The 19382-nt window shown below is 41.8% G+C and overlaps 1 protein-coding gene across 2 annotated transcripts in view; it reads left to right on the top strand.

Moving 5' to 3' along the window:
* pde10a (phosphodiesterase 10A) overlaps positions 1–19382 on the top strand; it is a 224873-nt gene that overhangs the window by 88590 nt on the left and 116901 nt on the right. For both annotated transcript variants that reach the window (XM_060925457.1, XM_060925458.1), the window contains exon 2: positions 14630–14761. In XM_060925457.1, the coding sequence (XP_060781440.1) occupies positions 14630–14761 (132 nt within the window). The remainder of the gene's footprint in view (positions 1–14629; positions 14762–19382) is intronic.

The raw sequence follows: 19382 nt of genomic DNA on the forward strand, positions 1-19382 counted from the left end.
TCGATATTTCTGCATAAATATAACCAAAAAGTAGATAAAGAGAACCTGATTTTTAAAAAAAATAGACAAAAATATTATATCTGGTCATTTATTTATTAAGGAAAATGGTCCGATATTACATATCTGTGAGTGGCAAAAGTATGTGAACCTCTAAGATTAGCAGTTAATTTGAAGGTGAAATTAGAGTCCAGTGTTCTCCATATATGGCAGTGAGGTGTGGGTGGGCACCCTGTTTTTTTATTTTTTATTTTTTTTTATTTAAAGAACAGGGATCTGTCAAAGTCTGATCTTCACAACACATGTTTTTGGAAGTGTACCATGGTACAAACAAAGGAGATTTCTGAGGAACTCAGGAAAAGAGCCCTTGATGCGCTGGAAAGGGTTACAAAACAATCTCTAAAAAGTTTAAACTCCTAAATTCACGGTCAGACAGATGGACAAAATTTTAACATCACTGTTACCCTCCCCAGGAGTGGTCAACCAATAAAGATGACTACAATTGCAAGGCATGTACTAGTCCACAAGGTCACAAAGGACCCCAGGGTAACTTCTAAGCAACTGAAGGCCTCTCTCTCATTGGCTAATGCTCATGAGTCCACCATCAGGAGAACACTGAACAGCAATGGTGTGCATGGCAGGGTTGCAAAAAAGGGAAAGCTACTGCTGTTCAAAAAGAACATTTACTGTCTGTCGGCGGTTTGTTAAAGATCATGTGGACAAGCCAGCAGGCTGTTGGAAAAAGGTTTTATGGACTGATGAGACCAAATTAGAGCTTTTCGGTTTAAATGAGAAGCGTTATGTTTAGAGAAATGAAAACACTGCATTCCAGCACAAGAACCTTGTCTCATCTGTGAAACGTGGTGGTGATAGTGTCATGGTTTGGGCCTGTTTTGCTGCATCTGGGCCAGGACGGCTTGCCATCATTGATGAAGCAATGAATTCTAAATTATTCCAGCGAATTCTGAAGGAAAATGTCAGGACATCTGTCCATGAATTGAATCTCAAGAGAAGGTGGGTCATCCAGCAAGGCAACGATCCTAACCACACAAGTCATTCTATCAAGGAATGGTTAAAGAAGAATAAAGATTAATGTTTTGGAATGGCCAAGTCAAAGTCCTGACCTTAATCGAAATGTTGTGGAAGGACCTGAAGCGAGCAGTTCATGTGAGGAAACCCACCAACATCCCAGAGTTGAAGCTGTTCTGTACAGAGGAATGGGTGAAAATTCCTCCAAGCTGATGTGTAGGACTGATCAACAGTTCCTGGAAACATTGACTAGCAATTATTGCTGGACAAGGGGGTCACGCCAGATACTGAAAGAAAACCGTTGATGTATTTCTGCCACTCACTGAGATGCAACATTGGATCATTTTCCTTAAATATTATACTTGGTCATATATTTTTCTCATTTGTTTAATTGGGTTCTCTTTATCTACTTTTAGGACTTGTGTGAAAATCTGATGGGTTTTTTTGGTCATATTTATGCAGAAATATAAAAAATTCTAAAGGGTTCACAAACTTTTGAGCAACACTGTAGATATGTTAATTTCCCATTCATTCTGTCGCTGTTATTGGTGCGTTGTTTAAGCTCCCACGCAGCCGATTTGACGGCTCAGTACGCACTTGTTGCCAATAATCGAGCAACCAATCACAGAGTTGGGGGCGGGGTGTGACAGAATGCAGGTGGGATGAAGAGCTTGTGTACTCAGATCGCCATTAGCTTAGCTGAGGCTAGCATTCTGAGTAAATAGCTTTTTATCCCACCCGCATTCTGTCACACCTCCGCTTCAAGATGACAGTGAAGCTGTTTTAAACCACGCTGTTTACTTTCTCTGAGATTTGACATATTGAGGCAATTTTGTTGTTGATTATGTCGTCTTCCTTGACGGTAATCCTCCTGTTTCCCTTCAACAGGATATAATTATCCATTGAAGTCAAGCCTTTATTTGTCACATATTAACTTAAGCACAGTGAAATTCCTTCTCTGCATTTAACCCATCTGAAGCAGTGAACATACACAAATAAGCAATGAGCGCACACACATACCCAGAGCAGTGGGCAGCTATGCTATAGCGCCCCGGGGAGCAGTTGGGAGTTAGGTGCCTTGCTCAAGGGCACTTCAGCCCAACCTCAGGCCGTGGCTGCCCCATGTTAACCTAACTGCATGTCTTTGAACTGTCGAGGAAACCGGAGTACCCGGAGGAAACCCACGCAGACACGGAAAAAACATGCAAACTCCACACACAAAGGCTCCCGTTGGCCACTGGGCTCGAACCCAGAACCTTCTTGCTGTGAAGCAACAGTACTAACCACTACAGTACCGTGCCGCCCCAACAACAAAATCAGAATAAGAAGCTGTTGAATGATTGTTGGTTAGGTTACTTAAAGTGCATATTCTGGACCAATTTCTTTTTTTTTTTTTTTTATATATGTAAGTATGTCCCTTTACACACTCCTCCAGAAGGGTAATTTTGCACAAGGCCATCTGTCTACAGCAGAAAAAAATAAAATAAAACGCGTCTGGAAAAATCCCAAGGGAGTCTGGAGCCAGATTCGTGACGTCACCTGCGGAAGTGCCAGCAGGCTGCGAGAGCTTTGCACGGTTTCAGTGCACAGCCTGTGTAGACCAAGCGCTCCCATTTCTCTCTCGTTGTCCGGTCTTTTGGGAAACGATGTGTACTAATCCCATCAAGATTGGTGTTGCTACACCCTCCTACGATACATCTGTTAACCATTTTAATAATTACGCGATAACGTTGAAGAAATTTGCAGAAAACCACCAGGTCGTTTTCTCAAACAAACCAGCGCTGACGTAGGATTCAGAGGGAGGCGTCCCGCACGCGACGTCACGAAAATCAATGTTTGCCGGGAAATCCAAATGCCAAGTTTTTTCCGAGGCGGACCAATTCGCATCAAATGGCTTGATTTTCAACTGAATTTTTCTGGTATCGTGCAAGGTAAAAAAAAAAAAAAATTGCACAAAATGTGACAGATATTTGACCAAAGTTTAATATAAAATAGGAGAATTACATTGATCTTGCTCCTGAATTTACCCGTGATATGCACTTTAACTACCTGCGTTTGCGCACCTTCCATTTGCTTTTTTTTTTGTTTTATTTCTAGATTGCTAAATTAAAAATGGAAAAAATCTAAGCTGTAGTTCTATATGTAGGGTAGAACTTGAGTCTTGAAATCTGTTTGTTTTGTTTTGTTTTGTTTTGTTTGTTTGTTTCCAGAGTCCAATAAATGTAAGGTACAAGGACCTTCCAGCAGCACAGGTACTTTTTAAACTGTTTTCCTGTATTTGCAAGGGCATATCGGTAAACACCGTGCTTTATCAGTTTAAGGGCGTATTCACACCTACGTTGTTTGGTCCGGACCAAACGAACCAAATTTCCCTTGGTCTGGACCTTTTGGTTTGGTCTGAATACAAACCACCGAACTCTGGTCCGGACCAAACAAGCGGACCGAGACCGAACTGCAAGGTCGGACTCGGTCCGAACCAAAGGAACCCTGGTGCGGATCTTTTGGAGGTGTGAAAGCAGACCGGACCTAATCCGACAGTTTTGCTTTTTTGTACCTCGGGAGCTTCCGTCGTTTGTCGAGCATTATGGGAAACAGTGTCTTGACACTCCACCGCAAAGTGCAAACACTGTTTCGGTTGTCAAGGGAACCTTACAACAGTCGTTCAGACCAGTGGTAGGCTAGACTACAGAGTACAAAAAATGAGTAGGGGGCAAATGTGGGCCGAGGAAGAAACGCGTCCCCTTGTGGATATATGGGCAGATGTCCACATATCTGAGCTTTTGGAGAGAACACACAAAAATGCCGACGTGTTTGCTGTATTCAGTGAGAAAATGAAGGAGAAGGGGTTCACGCGCTCCCCAGAACAATGTCGGCTAAAAGTGAAGAAACTCCGTCAGACCTACATTAAAATCAGGGACATTCTTTCAAAAAGTGGCGGTACTAGTGACGCAAAAAAGAAATTCATCTATTACGATGCATAAGGCGAATATCCCGACACATACCTCCTTCGTCTTGCGTGAAGAGCCAGAACTGTCACAACATGATGTGCGCTCATCAGCGCTATCCTCCGTAGCCGCCTTGCCCTTTGAAGTCGTCGCTGATAAATTACTTGTACAACAGCATAGTAATCGCACAATTGTGAAAACAATAAAAACTGGAAAAAACATATAGCTTTGATGACATTAAAAAGAATAACAGCACGGAAAGCCTCCATGACTACTTTTGAACTTAACGCTTTGTGCGCGTGTCGTCTCTGACCAATAGCTGAACGACCTCAGGGCGCGTGGCTTTGTTGACAGATTTTGGTCCGCTTACTAAAATGTACAGTGTGAAAGCAAACCGCACCAAAATGAAAAAATAAATTAAAAAACATTTGGTTCGGACCAAAGCAAGTGAACTATCGAACTATCCTGGTCTGAATACACCCTAAAAAAAAAAAAAAACAACTAACAAATGGTTTGAACCAGTCACTTGCATTGTTGTCATGTTCGGATTTGGAGAAGAGGTGAAGGTGATCCTGGAATCCGATCTGGACGGTGACCTTGCAGCATTTTATTGGATGGCTTTCCATCCTATAGTAAGGCCAAAAGTGGAAACCAGGACAATCTATTGGAGAAAAGGAACAGAAGGACATGACTGGTGTCGTCCAAACCAACGAGCTCTGATGATGTAATTTAATTTGACCATATTCCCTCAGCTAGCATTCTCACCAAAATTGGTTGCCTGAACTATGAAGGACATGGGGTTAAGGCAGGGGACGGCTGGAAGCAAGGTGCCCTAGTTTTTCATTGTGTGGTTTTAAAGTGGCAGAGGCTTGCCTTGTTGGAATAAGTGAAGGGTTGAGCTCTAGTAAACAGCAGGATGTTAAATCAAAAACCTGACAAAAACCTTCAACCCCTCTTGGCGTCAGCGTGTGCTTTCTGTCAGTAAGTGAGAGCATGTCTTTGGCCGAGTGTTCGGCAGGGACAGTTTGACGTAAACCAATTAATAGGGACAGTTTTATTTTGGCACCGTTTTCAGCAGCCTAAAACTGAGTGCACTTCATAAATTCAGAGACTCAGGAAGTCTTTTCTGCTTTCCGGTGAAAAGAAGACAGACGAGGCGAGACGTGACGCTCCCTTGCCCTGCTCTTGCTTTAGCTGTTGTGTCTCTGCATCCCCTCCTGTCGTCGATTTATTAAGCAGTGCACTCTGTCCATGTGCGTCAGCACCGACTTGAGGAGTCTCGTGAGGCTGTATGCAGCTCAAGAGCACTGTCTCGTGTCTGGACAACGTCAGTCGAACCCCCCCCCCCTCCCCCCTCAAACTCTTTCCTAAGCGCGCGCGCTCACGCGCACATGGTGTTGCGCGAAGACCCGGGCGTCTGTGAAAGAACCTAATGAACACGCAGCATCTGTGCAAGAGACCAAAAAGGAGAGGTGCGCACACAGAGCACATAGCTGGCTGCAGGCTATCAGAATGACACTGCCTTGCTTGTTTTTCCAAGATTTGCTGTTAAGGCTGGATGACTTGTGCATCTGGATCAACTTTAGTGCGCAAAGCATCAAGTCCCTGCCTTCCTCGTCTGTTTGGCTTTTGTTGTTGTGTACCAAAACAGTCTGTAGCCATTTGCTACCCTGCTGAAATCCAGACGCGGATCAGGTTTTGCGATCCCTCATAATTTGTGTGTCTGTGTGCGTGTGTGTGTGTGTGTCCATGCAGAACACGTGCCTCCCAGCTAAGTTCCTCTTCAAGCGGAGACGCTCGGTGAGGAAATACAAATAATGCAACGAGTTACGTAGACTATGGCACACGCGCACACACAACTGCCCGGACAGCAATTCCAGCTGCAAGTCAACTCGCAGGTTGATAGTAACATGCCAGTTCTAGTACGTTAACATTTCTGTACCAACAGTAGGACTTGGATGACGGGTAAAATGTTCTGCTTAACAAATAATATTGTTTAATTGAGCCCTGCGATGACCTGGCGACTTGTCCAGGGTGTACCCCGCCTCTCGCCCATGGTCAGCTGGGATAGGCTCCAGCTTGCCTGCGATCCTGTACAGGATAAGCGGCTACGGATAATGGATGGATGGATGGATGGATAATGTTTAATCGTTGAACCTGTGAAGCTTTCTGTAAAGAGTACTTCTATAAATGTTAAAGTCTCCGGTGTCTGCTCTTTGTAACAGAGGTAAAGCTGTTCCTTTAAGCATTCTAGCACAGGAAAGTCTTCAGAATAGGATGACCTGACAAGTGTCTGATCAACTTCGGGGGGGGGGGGAGAACTTTGTAACTTGATATAACATTAACCTGGTCTCATGGGCGTTCCATAATGACAAATTGTAATAATTTACAAATTGCTGTAGTGTACAAGGAATAAATCGCTTCAGGACATCCTGTTATAGGAACGTAATCCACTTCAGGGTGTATCAGTAGCCCCTTTTACACAGCCTGTTCAACCCAGGAATACAAGGTCCGAATGCAGAACGGAGTCATTTTGTTCCACCTCTGGACCTGAACAGTTGGTAGTAACCGAGCCAGAAATGACGTCTACTGTATGTAAAAGGTACAGCCGGCATGGCGGGACAGGGGTGTGATGTTTTTGACGTTTTAAGATTCTCTTTCCAAGACCGGCGCAAATTCAGACGTCTCAGTCCGTGTGCTTTTCTACCTCTTATCTTTAAGTTCTCTTCCAACATACTTCTGATCGCAGAAACATTATGCTCAGTAACCTTGCTCGCGTTTGAGGAGTGGTATAAATGTACACTGCTAGCAAAAGCACCTCAGTGCTCAGCTTGCCTGCCGTTATTGTTGTTCTGAAGCAACTGTTATGCTTGGGATATTTCCAACACATAGTACGTTATACCGTACATCACTTTAGATGCCGACACTGTGTTATGCGACATCCTGTTGTAGGAGCGTAATCCACTGAGGATACTAATTATCACAGTTTTTTGCAATTCGAATTTTTGTCCATTCTTGCTTGATACAAGACTTGAGCTGCTCGACACAGTGATTGTCATCTTCATGATGTGCCATACATTCTCAATAAGAGACCGACCTGGACTGGCGGCAGGCCAGTTAAGCGCACGCACTCTGTGTTTACAAAGCCACACTGTTGTAGCCCGTGCGGAATGAGGCCTGGCACTGTCTTGCTGAAATGAGCATGGACTTCCCAGGAAGAGATGTTGCCTTGATGAATACGTCTCTAAAATCGCAATACACGCTGTGTAAAAACCAACTGGAGCGGCTTTATGCCAGCTTTGTTTACTTCTGTGTAAACAACCAAAGCCGGCATAACAAGGAGTATAGTATTGCAGAATATTAGTGTAAAATAACATTCTCATATTGCACCACGTCATCATGGTTATATCGTGTAACAGCACACCCGGTCATGTTTTATTTCCTACTTATATATGACCTTTTATCAGGCTGGAGCAGATCTGCAAATAATCACCCCAAAAAGATAACGAGCAACTCGTATTCAAAGACTAATGAGGCATCCATCTGATCTTGATCTCCTGCTGTAGGGTTTAGATCCATACACAACTTGTCTAGACCCTCTTCTTTCTTTCATTTACCCATTTTTTTTTTACGTAAAACGATTCTAAGTATTAAGCCATAAGCTAATATTGTTCCAGTTCCTTCTCCTTTCCTATGCCATGCTTTGATCGTTTCCTCATTTTAATCGTTAAGCAATTCACTTTTGTATACTAGTTTTGTTTTCACGCATATAAACGATATGCTGAGTGACTTGTTTAGTCTGACCGAATGATGCCTAATAAAAAGACACTGAGAAATACAATCCAGACATGATGCTCCAATACTTGGCCTACATTACAATGTTAACATTAAAGGATGGCTTCCACAGAGGCTAGGCCACATCCGAGGATGTACGTCAGCATCGGCTCTCAGACGCCACTGAGTGCATTAGAACCCCACACTAGCTCAGCAAATGGCTGCCCGCGCTGACAACCAAGACAATAAACGGCAGCACTTAGCAAACACACAAGGACTTAATTGCCTATTAAACACAATCAAGTTGGGCGTCTTCTTCCCTCAGCTCCATCAGGACCGCCTGTCTTTCCCTGGAGACGCAGCAATACAATAAACAGCGAGTCCCATAGAGTAATTTAAGAACGCGCCATTTCCATGTCTTCATTTTCAATCCAACATCAACATCCAAGGGCAAATACAGCCCCAATTACATACCGTATAACGGCGCCCAAATTACGGGCTTGTCAAAAGGCCCAAAATAGAACATACGAAAATCGCCCAAATTAGAATCCTGTTTCATAAGGGTGGAGAACCCAAAATATTTTTAAATTATTGTTAAATGTCATTTTTTGGCGCATATATATTTCAATTTGTTGTTCAGTCGCTTCATAACATGAAGTGAACATGAAATGCGTCTAGCGATTACCGTAAACCGTGTCGGAGTCTCTGACGTCTGAATGTCGTAAACTTCCTTTGTTTATGTTGTGAAATTCTCAACGATTCACGATAACACGTGGCTGTCGGTTTGTGATAATTCTAAGAGTAATAACTTTGTGTTGTTGAATGACTGTTATACTAATTATACTAGTGGACATATTATTAATATATGTAAAGACATACTACAAACTATTTTATGTGGTTATATTATATATTGATATCTTGTTTTATTTTAATTGATATATTGTTGAATTGACATATTCTAGCTTTTTCGATATGTATCAATAGCTTAATTTAGACAGATACATAATATACGTCATATTTTTGATATTTTGATTGTTCTAGATCATTATTGTTTCACTGTTTGAGATTTTAAAGTTCTCTGCTGCCCATACTCTTGTGCAAATAGATTGATATTACATATTGTTTCCCATTTTTCATGCATATAAAAAGATCATGAACTATTTTTATCTTTTTTATTTATTCAGAATGTTGGAGAAAACTTTTGACTTTTTAGATACAGCACTACTTGCACATGATTATGTAATTTCTATTATTTTTATTGCTCGATATATTTATAATTGGTTAAAAAATTACTAAAAATGATACGTCAAATATTTTCGGCACGCTACGCGCGAAAATAGTTTAAAAAATATATATTTTTAGGCTCGCTATGCTCGCCATGGTGCACAAATTTAAAGTGCCATTCCACCATTGGATGTATTCTTTGGCATAAAATACAATATATTTTGACAACATATATAAATGGTATCACTAGATAGAGAAATCTTTTAGCTTCAAAATGATATATCAAACATAATTTTTTGACAACGACAAATATATTAATTTTGCGACCAAAGTCACCTACCCTTTTAATTTCCGCGCGTGATGTCATCGGCAGGTTCCCCTTCTTGTGTACCACGTGACGTGTGACGTGGCACATATTATCAGCAATGGCGGATAGAACGCGATAAAAATAATACCAATAAATCTAGCTAATACCAATCAATCTAGCTAACTGAAAGATTAACTCAAAATTTTTCGCAATTTTTTTGGCCCCCATATACGAGGAGAAATGACTCTCTCACTTTGGGGGTTTCCTGGTCTAAAAATAGACCGACACGTGGTACACAAGAAGGGGAACCTGCCGATGACATCACGTTTCACTGCGCGGAAATTAAAAGGGTAGGTGACTTTGGTCGCAAAATGAATATACTTGTCGTTGTCAAAAAATTATGTTTGCTATATCATTTTGAAGCTAAAAGATTCCTCTGTCTAGTCATGTTGTCATAAAATATATTGTATTTTATGCCAAAGAATACATCCAATGGTGGAATGGCACTTTAAAACCTGTCTTTGCCCCTGACATCAAACTCTGTGTATTAGACGGTACGTGATACTAATCGGATATGTGCGTTCTCTTAATAACCACACCCTATAATATAACATGAATTGAATGTTCTAGATGTCATGGCGGTTTTATGTTCATGTGGTTGATCCTGTCAAATTGCATGCAGATTGAAAACATGACCGATCCTCTGGAAAGTCCTAGCGTTTTTAAAACATCCTGTGTGAATTTTACAAATTCAAAGCCCTGATAATGAGTATTAAATTGCTTTCTATTTTGAAGGCTTCTCTGGCGTCCATAATTTTCTTCACGCATTCGAATCAGTTTTGAAAATGCTTGCCATCATGTCTCGCTCAATTTTACTGGGGAAAAAAAAAACAGCACGTGTAGCCGAAATCCGAAGCGTTCATTGGATGTCTTTTGATGTTGAGCTGGCGTGAACAGACGTGGATTTGAAATGAAAAATTTTGACCAAAGTTAAGGCTTTACCCCTTAAAGGAACAGTCCACCGTACTTCCATAATGAAATATGCTCTTATCTGAATTGAGACGAGCTGCTCCGTACCTCTCCGAGCTTTGCGCGACCTCCCAGTCAGTCAGACGTGCTGTCACTCCTGTTAGCAATGTAGCTAGGCTCAGCATTGCCAATGGTATTTTTTGGGGCTGTAGTTAGATGCGACCAAACTCTTCCGCGTTTTTCCTGTTTACATAGGTTTATATGACCAGTGATATGAAACAAGTTCAGTTACACAAATTGAAACGTAGCGATTTTCTATGCTATGGAAAGTCCGCACTATAATGACAGGCGTACTAACACCTTCTGCGCGCTTCGACAGCGCATTGATATCTGAGCTCCGTATCAATGCGCTGCCGAAGCGCGCAGAAGGTGTTAGTACGCCTGTCATTATAGTGCGGACTTTCCATAGCATAGAAAATCGCTACGTTTCAATTTGTGTAACTGAACTTGTTTCATATCACTGGTCATATAAACCTATGTAAACAGGAAAAACGCGGAAGAGTTTGGTCGCATCTAACTACAGCCCCAAAAAATACCATTGGCCATGCTGAGCCTAGCTACATTGATAACAGGAGTGACAGCGCGTCGGACTGCGTCTGACTGACTGGGAGGTCGCGCAAAGCTCGGACAGGTACGGAGCAGCTCGTCTCAATTCAGATAAGAGCATATTTCATTATGGAAGTACGGTGGACTGTTCCTTTAAAGCAGGTGCTACAGCTACCCTCGTATACGTATATACTGTTCACCCTTAGAACATATTCACAAGAAAAAAAGTCTAAAGACAAGGTTTAGTTCATATCAGTTTTCTCCTTCATTATGCTGAAACAATCATGACACATCATACATTTTTGAAAAGAGGGCATGACACAGAATACAAAACTCACTCAAAGTTATGTTTCACCATTCACCGACTCGCAGGTCGTGTCTGAAAGGTGAGGAATACCTGTGTGAAAACCGATCTTCACATTTTACATGAAGAATTCATCTCAAATGGTGTACAATAAATGATTACTGCAACTTTACAAAGATGCTTTAGATAACGCTGCTCAATGATCTTTTCCAAATTCATACATTTTATCATAAATATTCACCTGGGATACCTGTAAAGGGTAAAATACGTACGTAGAGGCAAATTCAGAGTCGTCATTATGGTGCATGCACACCGGTGTCATATGTCATTATTGATTGATTTGATTGATTGATTGCTTTATTCCGAACAGTAAAGAAGATATAAAAATATATAAAAAATGCAATAATTAAAACATTGTCATAAACAAACAGAATAGCGTAGCCACAAGGCAGTAACATAATGATGTTCGGAAAGGATGAGGAAGAAGTAAATAACTTATCAAATCCTAACCCTCTATACCACCGCTAATCAAACGCCACTTTCCACCATAATAAACTATATATATACAAAAGCAACAAATAAAGAAAACATACCAACGTGGTATAATATAGATCAAATCATATATACAGATACTTATGCATGCACATACATATATACAGTACATACTTATACACACCTATAACTACACATCCATACGTACACAGACACCCATATCATAATTATGCATATTATGCTTATATATTATATACAATTATGCACTGTACATACACATATATATATATATATATATATATATATATATATATATATATATATATACAAATACTCACTTGTTATATAATATATCCGTACGTACCCATACCCACATATATACACTTATATTATCAATAGAATGTTAATGTAATTCCTCCTCCCTATACCTCATAAAGATCTGTTCCTTATACCTTTTTTTAACTGGTTTATAGTTGTACATTTCATGAGCTCCACATTCAAACTGCTCCATAGCTTTACTCCACAAATAGAGATACTGAACATTTTTAACGTCGTCCTAGCACTGCGAATTTTACATTTCAATTTCCCCCTAAAATTATAGCCCCCCCCTCTCTATCCGAGAACAGTGTTTGGATATTCCTTGGTACTTTATAATTCCTTACTTTGTACATTATTAAGACAGTTTTATATTCTATAATATCCCTGAATTTTAAACCTTTTGAATTTAAGAATAGTGAATTAGTATGATCTCGGTAACCAGCACTATGAATTATTCTTATAGCTCTTTTTTGAAGTATAGTTATTGCATGAAGTGAACATTTCTACGTATTTCCCCACACCACTGAGCAGTAATTTAAGTGCAGTAAAACCAGGGAACAGTAAAGAATGCGGAGTGAATTATAGTCCAGGACGTGCTTAGCTATACTCAACACAGATATGCTTCTTGTATTATGGGATATACACGGGGTCGTCATGAAGAAGAAGAAACCTTTATTCGTCACATGCACACTTCAAGCACAGTGAAATTCATCCTCTGCATTTAACCCATCTGAAGCAGTGAACACACGCACGGAGCAGTCAGGGGTCAGGTACCTCGCTCAAGAGCACCTCAGCCCTGCATGTCTTTGGACTGTGGGGGAAACCGGAGCACCCGGAGGAAACCCACGTGGACACGGGGAGAACATGCAAACTCCGCACAGAAAGGCCCTCGCCGGCCGCCGGGCTCGAACCCGGACCTTCTTGCTGTGAGGCGACAGCGCTAACCACTACACCACCGTGCCGTCATTAAGGGGTAAAGAGTTAAAACCTGTGTCCACCAATGCTGAAACTCACCACATACTACCCTAAAAGTTTACAAATTACAGTAATATGTTATTTTTATGCAATAACACGTACTGTAAGTAAATAGACGGTATGCGCCATCATTGCTGTTTTCTTCTCTGGTATTACATTGAAAAAAGTCATTAAATACTAATCGGCTCATTATCGGACAAATAATGACTTTGATACAGAACCCTTTTTTTTTTTTATGTCCTGTGAATTTTATGCTGATATAGGAAATTGTGATTTTTACACTACCGTTCAAAAGTTTGGGGTCACCCAGACAATTTTTTGTGTTTCCATGAAAAGTCACACTTTTATTTACCGCCATAAGTTGTAAAATGAATAGAAAATATAGTCAAGACATTTTTCTGGCCATTTTGAGCATTTAATCGACCCCACAAATGTGATGCTCCAGAAACTCAATCTGCTCAAAGGAAGGTCAGTTTTATAGCTTCTCTAAAGAGCTCAACTGTTTTCAGCTGTGCTAACATGATTGTACAAGGGTTTTCTAATCATCCATTAGCCTTCTGAGGCAATGAGCAAACACATTGTACCATTAGAACACTGGAGTGAGAGTTGCTGGAAATGGGCCTCTATACACCTATGGAGATATTGCACCAAAAACCAGCAGCTAGAATAGTCATTTACCACATTAGCAATGTATAGAGTGGATTTCTGATTAGTTTAAACTGATCTTCATTGAAAAGAACAGTGCTTTTCTTTCAAAAATGAGGACATTTCAAAGTGACCCCAAACTTTTGAACGGTAGTGTATATTTAAAAAAAAAATTTCCCCTCAGTTAAAGTGCCATTCCACCATTGGATGTATTCTTTGGCATAAAATACAATATATTTTATGACAACATGACTAGACAGAGGAATCTTTTAGCTTCAAAATGATATAGCAAACATAATTTTTTGACAACGACAAGTATATTAATTTTGCGACCAAAGTCACCTACCCTTTTAATTTCCGCGCGTGATGTCATCGGCAGGTTCCCCTTCTTGTGTACCACGTGTCGGTCTATTTTTAGACCAGGAAACCCCCAAAGTGAGAGAGTCATTTCTCCTCGTATATGGGGGCCAAAAAAATTGCGAAAAATTTTGAGTTAATCTTTCAGTTAGCTAGATTGATTGGTATTAGCTAGATTTATTGGTATTATTTTTATCGCGTTCTATCCGCCATTGCTGATAATATGTGCCACGTCACACGGTACACAAGAAGGGGAACCTGCCGATGACATCACGCGCGGAAATTAAAAGGGTAGGTGACTTTGGTCGCAAAATGAATATACTTGTCGTTGTCAAATTATGTTTGATATATCATTTTGAAGCTAAAAGATTTCTCTGTCTAGTGATGCCATTTATATATGTTGTCAAAATATATTGTATTTTATGCCAAAGAATACATCCAATGGTGGAATGGCACTTTAAGCTTTGGTTATGTGCTGGTGTCGGATTTTCTCCTCTAGCCGAGCACGTACGGTAGAGTCTTTGCCAGTTAGCGTAGCCTCATGCTTCCGGGTGCCGCGAGTTTCATTCACTGTTGATACTGTTCACTCGAGCTGTTCTTCGAAATGCCTGTGACAAATGTGTTTCGCACTGCTCTGATATTTGTACAAGCGAAGCACAGGGACTGATGGCAGTGGCTGTCTTGCAGGTCTGACGGATGAGAAAGTGAAGGCGTACCTTTCGCTGCACCCGCAGATGCTGGACGAGTTTGTGCTGGAGAGCGTGAGCGCAGAGACGGTGGACAGATGGCTGAAGCGCAAGAGCAGCAGCCCTCCTACAGGTATGCTGTCCTGCAAAAGCAACACGAGCTCTGCTATTATCAACAATCTCCTTCTGTGTCCACTTGATATTTGTGCCACAATCTGTGCTGGTTTTTCGGAAATGGTGTTTCGTTTTGTTTGGTTGGGTGGTTTTTTTTTTTCCTCTCTCCCGCCACCTTGTAAAGGAGACAGTAAATGTGATTTTATAAACTGTTTTCAATACTTGTAAATTTAAGCATAGCTTCGAGGAGAGTAGTGGTTGTTTTTGTAAGACTTGCATCTTCCTCGGTTTTCACATAAAATTTTATTGCACTCTATTTATTGCGGATCTACAAAAATGTGTTCTGTCATTTTCTACATGGTGCAGCTTGCGGTGTTTGGCTTCGGTGCATGGTTTTCGAATGGAATCGGACTGGCAGAGAAACGGTCCTGGCAGGGAGAAAGAGTGACCTCACCACATCCATTGAACTTGGAGCGTATACGCTGGCGTGGTTCGTTAAAATAAAATGCCAAACTTGTAGTTGAATTAGACTGTACATCTTCATCTCCAAATAAATGCAATCTCTTAGGGACTGCGTAGTAAACGTGCCGATTTGCAATTGGCAAAGCACTAAAGACACCGCGTAACTTTTCACCGTCGTATCCGTATGTTTGTGTGCGAGAGTAACTGGAGCTGATGAGCAAATGCAAGAGGTTGCTGAGGACTACAGAGAAAGGGCACTAGTGAAATGGTCTGCTGAGTGCATACAGGTTATTACAGACCTGGCGTTGCCATGTGCTGCCTGCACTGTGCCCACTTTACCAGACCCACCACAACCATCAAGGGCCCACAGTGCTGGAGGCCAGCCGAAGCTCAGCCTCTGACGTCATAGCCAACCTCCAGGGGCATGCAGGCAGCCAGGGAGGTGTGGAGGTGTTGGGAAGAGGCCAGCATGTTGCATTTTGGAAATGTTTTCTGCATGAGCACAGTAGCAGAGCTGGAGGATGTATTTTGAGCAGCTGCAATGCTTTTCTAGATAGCGGGTATGTGTGCGTGCGTTTAAAGGAGAACTGAAGGCAACATTTTTTATCGTCAAAATCCTATTTCTCATTTTATTAAATATCGGAATGCATTTTTGATCGCTATTGTGTCGCTGCTAGAGCAAGTTATGAGTGTTTGAAATGCGCTCTGTAATATATCAGTCCATATGTCAACGCGATGGCCGTAAACGAGATTCATCGAGACCTGTGCGAGACATCGTAGGACGGAAGTGAAACGTACAGCGGAAATCAAATGCCGCTTTTCCACCACCAACGCGGCTGAGTCGGGCTGAGCCGTGCCGTGCTGAGTTGGGCTGAGTCGAGCTGAGTGGGGCTGTTGGAGTTGCATTTCGACTACAACCGCGCTGAACCGTGCTGGCTGGAAGTGGGTGGACACATTGGGTGGAGTTAGCGAAAGTGGGTGGACGTCACGTGATGCCGTTAGGCGGCGCAAACAGTGACATCAGTGAGCTTTTAAGCGGTAGTCTCACAACCCGGATAGTAAACAATAAACATGGAGGACATGGAGTCGTTAGTGTTGCTGGTCTTGGTGCTGTGGCTTGTTGTCACCGACAACACCAACAGATACTGGCAAGAGCGTATAGATGAGGCGAGGCGCATAAGGCTTCAGAAATTCTCATAATTCGTAATTCTTCTTCTTCCGGGTTTATGGTGTTTACAGATCCCAGCGCGCTCGCGGGGCGTGTGTGGGCATGTGAGGACACTCCTCCTCACCAATCAGTGCACAGGGGAGTGTCTCCTCACGCCCCTAGCCCCACTCGGCTCGGTTTGGCTCGCTTCAGCCCCACTCCAAAACGGTGCGAGTTTTGGGTGCTGAGTAGGGCTGAAGCGAGCTGAGTCGTGCTGCTCTAAGGTAGTCGAAACGCGAGCCGTGTCGGGCTGAAGCGAGCTGAAGTGAGCTGAAAAAGGGTAGTGGAAAAGGGCCAAAAGTGACTGACATCTGCCAACGTTCCCTGTGTCCGAAATCGCTCATTCGTTCACTACTCCCTGTATAAGGAATTACTGGATAGAGGAAAAAACGCTTTCGGACACTACTCCGTCGCACTGGTATTTACGCCATTACTGTCGCACAATTAAAACGTGCCGGATCAGTCGGCTGGTGGGTTTTCAAAATAATAAATACATGCATGTGTTCTTGTGATAAATTCAGATTATACTGAGCGCGTTTCCGACATTAATAAATACAAAGTAGCTGCATCTTTCAGTTCTTTAAATCTAGGTTGAATACTTTCTTCTTTGCCGCTGCCTTTTATTAAATCAAATTTGAGACTTTTAATTTGATTTCTTTCAGCGCGGACAGCACTACAAAATGGCGTCCCCACCATATTGTGCCCTATATAGTGAGTAGGGCGCGATTTCGGACAGGGTTTGTCAAAAGACGCGCGCCCTCTTTTTCGAATGCTGACGTAATCAAGCTGGAAGTTTTTTGTTTTGTTTTGGTAACAATCAGGAAAGTTTGGAAAAAAAAAGTAGGCAGTAATCATCATTTAAAGTGCTTATCCTGGACCAATTTCGTTTTTTTTTTATATATGAAAGTACGTCCCTTTACACACTCATCCAGAAGGGTAATTTTGCACAAGGCCATCTGTCTACAGCAGAAAAAAATAATAACAAAACGCGTCTGGAAAAATCCCAAGGGAGTCTGGAGCCAGATTCGTGACGTCACCTGCGGAAGCGCCAGCAGGCTGCGTGAGCTTTGCACGGTTTCAGTGCACAGCCTGTGTAGACCAAGCGCTCCCGTTTCTCTCTCATTGTCCGGTCTTTTGGGAAACGATGAGTACTAATCCCATCAAGATCGGTGTTGCTACACCCTCCTACGATACATCTGTTAACCATTTTAATAATTACGCAATAACGTTGAAGAAATTTGCAGAAAACCACCAGGTCGTTTTCTCATAAACAAACCAGCACTGACGTAGGATTCAGAGGGAGGCGTCCCGCACGCAACTTCACGAAAATCAGTGTTTGCCGGGAAATCCAAACGCTGAGTTTTGAATTTTTCTGGTATTGCGCAAGGTAAAAAAATTGCAGAGAATGCAGAATGTTACAGATATTTGACCAAAGTTTAATATAAAATAGGAGAATTACATTGATCTCGCTCCTGAATTTACCCGTGATATGCACTTTAAACTCTTTGTGCAAGATTTCGTTTGGAAAGCAATTTTCAAAATGGCGGCACTGACACCTGGCTGACACTTCACGTTTCGAAGTCTTGCATAAGTGACGCCTGCCGTGGACCAAACGAACTAAATTCAACATAGCTAAAAACCAAATAGGCCGGTAAGTATACGAGTCACGATATAACGCCATCCTTAAAAAAAAATCTGTTTCCTGTCCACCGGGTGAGCAAAAAAATTTTCAGTCGGGAGGGAGGGATTTTTTTTTTTAATGGATGGATAAGAAATCGCAATGCTGTGTTTGTTTTTTCTTTCAGTACTTTTTTATTACAAAAGCAGACACATTTAATAAAATATGACGGTTTAATCAACTGAAACTTGTACAAATCTTTAAGTTAGCATTTTAAATGCTGACTGCAACATTTGCAAAATTTTTACAAAGGTACTTAAAATGTCCGACACACGGACTTTCTGTAGTTCTAAATCGAGCGTTAGGCCTAGTTCGGATGAAATTACACTATTAAAATGATCACTGAATGATTTGTTTTTCTGAATCTTTACTATTTTGTTGTTCGCTAGAATACCATTTTGCGATTTCACACTTAAGCAAATGTTTGAAAACTCCAGATTTCCTTCCTTCATGGTGGCTGCCATTTTTTTGTGCCGCACGGCGCATGCGCAGAGCTGATTCGACAGGGCTTTCCACAAGCGCCGGCTGCCGGCCACACAATTAAGTCCAGCTGGCTACTTGAATGACTATTATTTTTGTAGCCCACAGGCTCTAAATATTAATTTTTGATTTTAATAAAATTAAATGTTTATCTAATGGACTGACAATACTGTCAAACTGAACCGCACTCATTTAAGTTGTGATTCGCGCTGTTTGTACCGATAATAACCACAAATTCCCCGCTGACTCGTTGATCAAGGGAGAGTAACTCATCCGCCGCCCCAACATGCGGTGTGTGTGCGCGCGCGCACTCGGCGGAGGCAGTAGTGTGTCGGAGGGAACAGAAGCAGAGATGACGCTTATTTTGTCTCCGGTAAACCAGTCTTCTCTCGTTCAATTACGTGCTGGCATCAAAAGACACCGCTGGTTGTAAATGAAACCAAACTGAGTGGTTGGAGTGTATTTTCATACACATGGCGAAATGTTCGCTGAGTGTGTAATTGTGTAGCCCCACTGCAGACGGTTGTCGTTGTTAATTCATAGCATGCTCAGCTGCGTGAATGTGTCATGCACCGAAAATAAGAGATTTAAAAGCCAGGAACGCCTCATGATGCAATACGCAAGAAAAGAAAGAAGATTTACTGCCATTTTACTTTGTATTTGAGTAAAGTGAATAAATAAATGGTCTGTTGAAAATACATTTAATCCTGGGAACTGCGTGCACAGGAGTTTATTTTGTGTTTACTCCCCCCCGGCTGGCTACTTATTTGTCATGGCTGGCTAGTATGAGCCTTAGTGGAAAGCCCTGGGAAT

The sequence above is a fragment of the Neoarius graeffei genome, chromosome 7, assembly GCF_027579695.1.
Source record: "Neoarius graeffei isolate fNeoGra1 chromosome 7, fNeoGra1.pri, whole genome shotgun sequence".
NCBI lineage: Eukaryota > Metazoa > Chordata > Actinopteri > Siluriformes > Ariidae > Neoarius > Neoarius graeffei.